Here is a 10,631-nt window from a genome sequence, read left to right on the forward strand (position 1 = left end):
ACTAGGCTTACAAAGAATAAGTCCTGGGGTCGATTTCTTTGACTAAAGGCGGTGCTCCAGCATGGCCGCAGTCAAATGACTGAAATGTGTAAAAGAGTAAAAGAATATTTCATTATTTTGTATAAACATCAAAGTTATTTTCATGGTGACAAAAGTATACTTCCAAAGTTACCTGTCATATGATGGATAACACTCAAGTAATAATAATTCTTTCTACTAAAGACACAAGGCCAAAAATTTTTGAAGTGCGGGATACTTGATTACATTGACTGATACTTATTTTATTGACCTCAAAAGGATGAAAGGCAAAGCTGAAATGGACAGTATTTGAACTCAGAACATAAAACCAGAAAAGGTTTCACTAAGCATTTTGTCCAGAATGCTAAAGATTTCAACCAACTCACCACCTCTACTTTAATAATAATAATAACAAGCTTATTGTACTCTGAGCTCAGATACTCTACAACTTGAAAAGGAATATATTGTGTGGCTGGCTGGTTAACTGTACAGGCACTATATAGATTTACTCTCGTGGATTATAAGGACTTACTCTTAACATATATTTAGTTGATTTATATGATAAATACATCTCTATCAATAATTATTGGTAATAGCACTAGCATTAACCATTGATTTTGGATGAATAATTTCCATAATGTATCTTTTTATTAACATATTCTAATACTCTGAGAAATTAAGGAAGATAAGACATTTAGAAATTGATTTTATTTTTAAATATATATAACCCATTCTGTTTTATAAATCAACAACATTGAAAGGAAGTCACATGAAACTGGGCAACTTTGAAAAAGTAACTAGCTTAATGAAAATTGAAAAAAATAATTAACATCAAATATTAAAAATTCTTTTTCTTTTTGTAATTTCTAATTAGTAAAATACTAATTGAAGAAGTAAATCTCAAAGAAACGGTCATTAGATTGAATGTAATCGCTTAAATACTGGAAACAGAAGATAATTATTTAAAAACTGTTTTTCACCTAATTTCTAATGAAACCAGAAAAATTATACTATCAGTGAATAGCTTAGCCTAACCTAATTTTGAAGAAATCCTAAATGTAGTAATTAAAAAGTAGAATTATATGATTGATCTTCAAGCTGTTTTATTTTTAGCATCTTCCTCCTGTCTTCCATCAATATGCGATGTGAGTCTGTTTCCCACCTCTGAATAAATTTTTTCAAATTTTCTTTTTTTGTATGAATTTAAATCTGAAAGAATTTTCACAAAAGATTGTTTTTCTTGAATGATTTTTCTAATTTCATTGAAAACTCGGCAAAATTAAGTTACATTTTTCAAATGTTCTGAGAATATCTGCTCCAATTAAATATCAATTTAAATATATTGAGAAAGGGAAATTATGCTATTGCCTGCTGAAATATGTCAGGTTTTTAGTAAATGTCCATATTTTTCCATATCCTAATATTATCATCAATGTTGTCTGCTTCTGGGGTTATGGTATCAAATCTAAAGTTTATTTAATTTTGCTAGCATATTTTGAGTGCATCTTTGGTTTTTAGAATACTAACATTCTAACCCTGTATGACTTAAAAATTGACTTAAAAAATTGGTCTCAGTTGTGTCAGGAATGGCATTTGGCTGTAAAACCGTCACAAATAAATACAACATTCATATATATATGTAGATGCATATGTCATACATAACATATGTACATACACATATACATGCTAACATGCATACATGTATGCATGCATACATACAAACATACATACACAGCCACACACATGCATTCATGCATACATGCATGTATGCATGCATTCATGCACACATATATACATACATATATACACACATGCATGCATGTATGCATCCTTCCATCTATGATACATCCATACATATATGATGGCTGCCTGCAACTTGATTTTCAGCAATGCCGTTGCTTGGATGTTCTCTTTACATGGACAACATGGATATTGTTTTTCAGACATGCTAGGGACCAATGGTCTTTTGCTCTGATGTGGATGATGGACACATCGTGCAGCAGGTATTCAGAAAGCTTATCACCCTTGCTGATACTTAATTTTTGTTTCATCATAGAATTTTTCATTCAGTATTTTGCCTTTTTCAGCTATGGCCAGCCATAGTGTGCAACACATAACAGATATGTATGTATGTATGTATGTATGTATGTGTGTGTATGTATATATGTATGTATGTGCGTGTGTATGTATGTACATATGTTCGTATGTATATATGCACGTATGTATGTATGTATGTATGTGCATGTATGTATATATGTATGTATGTATGTTAGTATGCATGTATGTATGTTTGATGCATGATGTATGTTTATATCTATGGTTTCCTTCATATATTTCAAATTAATAGCCTAAACTTAAAGTAATTTAAAGTAAACAGCAGATGATTCCTCTGCTAACATAGCTTCCCTAATTATTCCTTTTTATGAAAGAGATATTCTAAAAGACAACTAATGATATTTTTTAAACTTTAAAGCATCAATTGACACACTTTATTCATTTTCCAACTTTCATCTTGTGCAAAGAATTAATGTAAATGCCATCTTTATTCCAGAAATCATTTATGGAATTTTTCGATTGGACACTTTCATTTGAAGGAAAAATCTTTCTAGTTAATTACATTTTGAAGTCAGTAATCTAGGAAGATCAACCCCATTTTCTTGAGAGCCCAGTAACTAATTAAGTTAAGCAGATTCTCTTAAAGATCAATTTATTTATTGCAAAAGGTGAAAACGTAGTTTCAGTGACATCTTTGTACGATAAATACAAAATGAAACACAACTTCTCTGAGATCAAAAATTTGGCATTTAAAATCCTGTAGAAATATATAAATAAGATTGCTAAGCACCAGATAAACTTGATATCCCGCCTACTACTTATTTTATTGAGTTTATTGATTGGTTACCACATAAATTAATGAAGAAACACCTACCTACCTCAACGTGATCCTTGACGATCTTGAAATAAATTCCTTCTGTCCGCCATGATCAGCATAAAGGCGACCACAGATTTTTTCAGCTGGTACTGTAGAGGGATCAGCAAACCCATCATAGATTTTTAGAGCTGCCTCTTCACAATACACTGAGTTGGGAGGGAGTTAAAATATTAACATAAGTATTAGTTCATTGAAGTGATTTCAGATAACAAAAAAAGATATTTGTTAACATTATTGTGTCATTAATTAACAGGAATATAAAGCAGCAGGTGCAAAAGAATGTGTAAATTTAGTAACAAAAATTACTGGGATTATAGAGGAAATCTAACAGGCAACCGATTATTAATGATCATTCTTCCATAGTTTCCAAACCCATAATTATTTTCTCTTGTTAATTAACCATATGGTTAATTAACAGTATCTATGAAGAATTATTTATATATTAAATGTATTTGATATATGAACACGTGCATTCACTCATACATACATATATGCATACATGCATACATACCTATACCTGCATATAGTCACTCATAGATACATACATACACACTTAAATACATGCATTCATGCTTATATACTTTTGCATGTATATATGTATGTATGTATGCATGTATGTATTACAAATACACATATGCATACACACATATTTATTTATAAATTAGAAAGTCAATGAACACAAAAAGAAAGAAAATGACACAGGAAGAATAAGTTTTAACCAGCATTGTATTAGTTTAATACTCACAAAGAAGGCAAAAGATCTTGTCATTTCAGATACTACTCCTTCATCAGGAGAAAGATTGAGAAGAAAATTGTAGAAGGAGTGTGAATAGGAAAATGTGATTGCATGGAAAAAGCACCCCAACTCCTAAAAAAAACAACTGGGTTTGGGACCAGGTGGGAAAGTGGTTCTATGAGGGGAGGGGTAGGATATATGCATATATAGTTGTGTATCTGTGTACTGAAATAGGTACAGCAAGGAAGGAAGAATGTATATGCGGTTTGGAGGTACTCTGTGTTTTGTGATTCTTTGCTGGACATTCAACTAAAGGCTGTATTACAAAGCACAATATATATATTTTCTGAATATGGAGATCAGAACAACCTGACATAACAAATTCAGTTATCTTTATGATAATTAAAAATTCTAATTATGAAAGAACATGTCTTTAGCAAAAAAATAAAACAAATAAAACCTATCACCTTATATAAATGCATTTATACATATTTGTGTGTATGTGTGCATGAATTCTTTTATTCTTTTACTTGTTTCAGTCATTTGACTCTGGCCATCCTGGAGCACTGCATTGGAGGGTTTTAATTGAGCAAATCAAGCCTAGGACTTATTTTTTTTAAAGCTTAGTACTTATTCTATTGGTCACTTTTGACATAAACACACCAACACCAGTTGTCAAGTGGTAAAGTGGGGACAAACACAGACACAAAGACACACACACACATACGAAGAATCAAAATAAGCAACAAGATATCAAGTAGTGATGCAGTACGACCGTTTCAAGGGGCTCCATTTAATTGAACAATGCAGTCATTACATCAATTTAAATGCAGTGCCATCTTCAGCTGCACAAATAAATAAATAGAATTTTAACCAGTAGGGCACATTAATTTAAATTTTCTCAAATATTTTAACAGAAACTGAGTTCTAGAAGTGCTGTGTGTTCCACCCACTTGTTATGCTAAAACTTTTCCCACACCCTACCCCAACAAACCAAACTACATCATTTTTCTTCCTTACACTTCCTCTTTCACATGCACTATACTTATGCTTATCTCTCCTCTTGCTCCCCACTCCTGTCCTCACAGCCCTGCTCACTGTATCATTGCTATCCTGTTATCCCCCACCCAGTCTATATACCCAGGTCCCCTCCCACCACCCTTTACATTCATGTGAAGTCCCTACTCCCTACTCATGCACCTTTGGCAATACCCTGTCATTTATATCTGATCCCTGTACCTTGAGGGTATGGCTTGGCACTCTGCCACCATCTATCTCTCTCTTGCTCTATTCTACCATCCTGTTTCTATTCCAATCCCTGTTCCTTATGCGTTTATCCTGGTAGTTTGCCACCATCTTTCTCCAGCTCTTTCTTACACTCTCACACTCTCATTCTCTTCCACTCTTTCTCTCTTTCTGTTGCTCTCTCCTTCTGACTGGTACTACTCATTTTTGCTAGCTAAGTGGACAGGGGCAATGTGAAATAAAGTGTCTTGCTCAAGGACACAGCGTGCTGCTACATAACAAACTCATGACCTTATAATCGTGAACCGAATATTCTAACCACTAAGCCACACTAATGTATGTGTACATATGCGTGTGTGTGTGCATGTGTGTGCATGAATGCTGATATTTCACACTTGTCACTGCTCGTGCAAGCAGTGACTACGTTGACATTACTTGTTGTCATTATAGTTGGTTGCACTGTACTTTCAGAAACCTACTGAATAAAGAAACAACTGGCTTGTGAATAACAATACTCAAAGGTTGGTAACAGAAAGAGCATCTGGCAGTTATATCCTGCTTCAAAATAACTCCCCATCCATCTAACCCATGAAAAATCAGACATTATACAGCCGGTCACACATATATAAAGCACCATGAAAAATTTTAATTTTTAAGTTACCTCAACATTCACATCAATCTCTAAAATCACAAACATTAAACAATTAAACAAACATTAAAGAAAATCTCATCAAGTACTGTCAATATACACATTAGTTTTGTATTTGTGAATAAACAAAACACAGCTAATACAAACAGCATAACTCCATCTTCAAACTGGTGAAAATAAAAAGAAAAAATACAAAGAGAAAATGTAGCAGACATGTGAATGAATTTTTGATATGAGTTTTACCAAAATTGCTCAAAAGATTCGATATATAAACAGCATTGCAATCAATTTAGATTCTGAATTGAAATGGAGATTAGAAAAGGCAAAACCAAAGGAAAGGAGAAAGCGTGTTGAGATAAAATGTGTTTCCATCATCTTTGTCAGGAATTATGGAGACAAATTGAAGAAAACTTTTTCTACACATGGTTAAAAAATGTGACTGCTGCCACCACCATTACTACTACTACTACTACTGCTGCTGCTGCTGCTAGTACTGTTACAAACCATCACCACCAACCAACCAACCAATTAACCAACCAACCAACCAACCAGCCGACCAACCAGCTGACCAACCAGCCAGCCAACTACTTCCCTGACATCACTCCAATCAGCCTTGATACATATTTAACTCCTACCAAATCAGTATGAAGAGGTGTTCTTTATGATTAACCTCATCTTTCATCTTCTAGTTCCCACATTTTATTGTAATCAACTTCAAGTTAATATGATCAGTAGTTATACAAACAGTTAAGTAGTGTCGACTAACATGATTTAATGATGAGATCATAAAACAGAAGTATTGAGGAAAAAATATTGATATTAACCAATGGCTAATATCGTTGGATTGGTGCAATCATTAATCGTTCAAACAAAATTTCTGGCAGTATTTAGTTACAGCCATTGATAATTGAGTTCAAATCTCATCAGTGTTAACTTTTGTCATACTGGGGGAGCAGGGGGTCATTAAAGAAACATCAGTAGAGTTTTGGGTTTAACTAATCAACTCTATCAATGCCATGAATTTCAGGCCATGTCTTTATAAAAAAATTAATTTCATTTCATTTTTTCTGGCAGGTTTGAGGAGGCAACCCCAGGTATGTTTAGGTATTATTCTGACCTCATTAGTTGGAGCAGTGATGAATTAAGCATCATGTACAAGGTTGTGTATTTGTTAGTTAAGTTGCTAACAAGAAATAATTACACAGTTAAGAAAAAAGCATGACATTAGACTAACACTAATATTATCTTTTTTTTCTGGTAATACAGGAGGTAGTCTAGGACATATTTAAGTTTTATTCTTAAACAAGTGTCATGAAATGGCAAGAGTATGATGAAACACTATAAAAACATCAGCCATTTACTGTTGTGTCTAAATCTACCTCCAACTATCTTCAACACTTCATCTTGACCTCACACATGCACATACACACGCACACACACACACACACACACACACACACACACACACACACACAGTACACCATTCATTTGTTGATAGAATCAATGAAACAGCCTGCTCATGAAATTAACGTGCAAGTGGCTGAGCACTCCACAGACACGTGTACCCTTAACGTAGTTCTTGGGGATATTCAGTGTGACAAGGCTGACCCTTTGAATTACAGGCACAACTGAAACAGGAAGTAAGAGTGAGAGAAAGTTGTGGTGGAAGAGTACAGCAGGGTTCGTCACCATCCCCTGCCGGAACCTCGTGGAGCATTAGGTGTTTTCACTCAATAAACACTTAAGATGCCCGGTCTGGGAATCAAAACCGTGATCCTATGACTGCGAGTGTGCTGCCCTAACCACTGGGCCATTGTGCCACCACGATTCATACATACATTTATACACAGACACACACACAGACACACCCACACACAGACACACCCACACAGACACACACACAAATACATGCAAACAGAGATGTTTGTGTGTATGAATACAAGCATGAAAAAGTAAAGAAATTTGATTTGCTGTCATGAGGTCTTGGGTTTGATTCCAATGCAGAGTATAATGGGTAAGAACCTTTAACAACAGTCTTAGATTGACCGACTGATGTGGTTAGTACTGGGTTATTGGAAACTGTATAGAAGACTGTCAGATGGATTGAATCAGTAATTCAAAGGACCAGCCATGTCAAATCCTCTGTCATACTCATTAATGCCAAGAGTAGACATGATTGTGGGATATGCAGCCACTTAGTAATTTAACAAATAAGTTCAGTTGATTAAACAATTAAAAGCCCATTATTGGAACCAACAGGATTTTTATCGCGCGCGCGCGTGTGTATGTGTGTGTGTTGTATGACTGGAAAGATGACATCTAAATGAAAAGCATGAAAATATAGATATTGCTATTTAATAAAAGCCAATATATATGTTGTTTAGATGTTGAGTTCTTTAGTTATACTTAATATCATATAGAGAGTGGTAGAGACAGAGAGAGACAGAGAGAGAGAGAGAGTAAAAAAAAAAAGTTACAGTGAGAGGTAACATAAAAGAAGCAGGTTAAATGTCATAACTTTTTAAGAGATACACACTTTTTAAATGAAATTTTGCAGATATAGATTTCCAATAGAATAAATTGTGATTATGTTGAGAGATTTTAGAAAAGTCGTGTGAAGAAGGGCTGATCTCTAACAGCAGGGGGGAACCTGTAGAAGAGGGAGACCCAGGAATATATGGGATGAGGTGGTGAAGCATGATCTTTGAACATCGGGCCTCACGGAGGCAATGACCAGTGACCAAGACCCTTAGTGATATGCCGTGCTTGAGAAGACACATCAAGTCAAGAGAAGTCATAGTTGTGGCAGTTGTCAGTGCCATGTAACTGGCACCCATGCTGGTGACATATAAAAAGCACTTTTTGAGTGTTGGGTCTCACGGAGGCAATGACAAATGACTGAGACCTTAGGCAATCTGCTGTACTTGAGAAGAAGACCCATCAAGCCAAGTGAAATCATAGTTGTGGCAGCTACTGGTGTCACACAATAGGCACCCATGCCAGTGGCATGCAAAAACATCCATTACACTCTCAGAGTGACTGGCATTCGGAAGGGCGTCCAGCTGTAGAGACCATGCCAAATCAGACTGGAGTCTGGTGCAGCCCGTCAGCTTACCAGCCCTGGTCAAACCATCTGGCCCACGCCAGCATGGACAATGGACATTAAATGATGATGATGATGATGATGTAGATAAACCATCAAAAGGCATAATACTGTGGTTTTTGTCTGAGAGAAAATCTTTTCATAGGCATGTTGTGATAAATACACAATATATATCAGAAAAAGGCAAACATCATTTCAGCAGTGACTCAATTGTGTTTTTAGAATTATAACATATATTTAGTGCAAATGTACAAATAAGAAATTTGCATTATTTATTTTAAAGTAGTAAGAATTTTTCTTTCGATAATTAACATTCATTTCATCATTTTGTGTTATTACCAAGAAATTTGATTAAAGTTAAATTAAAGTCATTGTATGTATGCCACATTTCTTTGTATTCCTCTTGTAGCCAAAGTATACATCAAAGTTACCTGTCACATGATGGCTAACACTCACCACCACCACCACCACCACCACCACCATCGTTTTGATGTCCATTTCTCCGTAAATACATGGAATGGATGGAATTTGTTGATACATAGCATGAAGACAGTATCATCCCTGTATAGACTAACTCCCAACTTAGGAAGCCAGGATTTGATTTGGGATAGGATATATACTCCAACTAGATCCATGCCTTGAGCAGAGTCATTAGATCCCATTTCTGTATCAAAGAAATCCACCCTTTCTGTTCAGCTCCAAAGTTTGTCATCGAAATCTACCATAATTCCTCATGCATCTAATATAATTTTCTATCTCTGATCTAGACAAACCTGAATTCCACATAGCAAAAATTAAGGCCTTATTTAGAAGAATAGGATTAATAGTGGAGTAATAGCTAGTTATGTGTAGTTGCTTAAATTTATTACTTTAATTTATCACTAGTTCTTTAAAGAAGCTGAATACTACCTGAGTGTCAGACCACAAAGACAGTCTAATTTTAGATTTAAGGATTAATATTACCTTATCGAAAATAGTTTTGCTAATCCTGCCTATATCTGATTTGGAAGGGTGTATCAGTCTAACTTTGAGGTTGATATCAAAATTATTTTTAAGGTCTTTTAAATATATTCTTGCTTCTCTAGGGGTATATGGCTCTGTTTTGTCTTCGATTCCTAGTCTAGTGATGATGTTGAATCTCTTATAATTAGATTTATTAGTGTATTTTTAGGTGCATGTTTGTACTTACAACATAGTTCTTCTCTAATTAATTCCTCCTATAGTTCAGTATTTGCATTGTAATGATTACTTATGCACACACACACTATCTCTGTGTGTGTGTGTGGGTGTGGGTGTGTGTGCATGTGTGTGTGTTGAGCTTCTTCAGTTCTTCTACCAAACCCACTCACAAAACTTTGGCTGTTATGAGGCTATAGAAGAAGACACATGCTTAAAGTATACCACACACTGGAATTGAACCCAAGACCATATGGTTGGGAAACAAGCTTCTTACCCATGCATCTATACATACAAGTTGCAATATAACAGAGACTATAGGAAAGTTGAAGATGGAAGCAATTTAGTAATAATTCGCATCAAATAATGTAAATGCAGATAATGACTGGTGGTAGTGGTGATGATGGTGGTGGTGGTGGTGGGACATGTCTAGTAAAGTGTAAATGCAGATTGTTTTTGAAAGAATTTGGTATTAAGGATTATTTTTAACTCCCTCTCTCTATTTTAAACCCTTTCTCTCTATCACTCTCATTCTCACTCGCAATCTTCTCCTCACTGATTGTCTCACCCATACACTTTCCACCTCGCTTCCTCTCCTCTCTCCTTCTCTGTGTGTGCATGTGTGTATGTGTGTGTGTGTGTGCATATATATGCATATATATACACACACACACACACATTTATATATACATATATACATACACATGTGTGTATATATATACATAGAATTATATATATATATATATATATATATATATATATATATATATAT

At 34.8% G+C, this 10,631-nt stretch overlaps 1 protein-coding gene across 1 annotated transcript in view; it reads right to left on the bottom strand.

Annotated features, from left to right (window-relative positions):
• The window catches only part of LOC106870397 (tolloid-like protein 1), a gene marked incomplete at its 5' end in the record, with an annotated part of 261,346 nt that overhangs the window by 36,931 nt on the left and 213,784 nt on the right, over positions 1-10,631 (bottom strand). Inside the window, 1 exon segment of the mRNA XM_014916446.2 lies at positions 2,952-3,096. Coding sequence (XP_014771932.1) covers positions 2,952-3,096 — 145 coding nt within the window.

This window comes from Octopus bimaculoides, chromosome 8 (assembly GCF_001194135.2).
Source record: "Octopus bimaculoides isolate UCB-OBI-ISO-001 chromosome 8, ASM119413v2, whole genome shotgun sequence".
In the NCBI taxonomy this organism is placed as follows: Eukaryota; Metazoa; Mollusca; class Cephalopoda; order Octopoda; family Octopodidae; genus Octopus; species Octopus bimaculoides.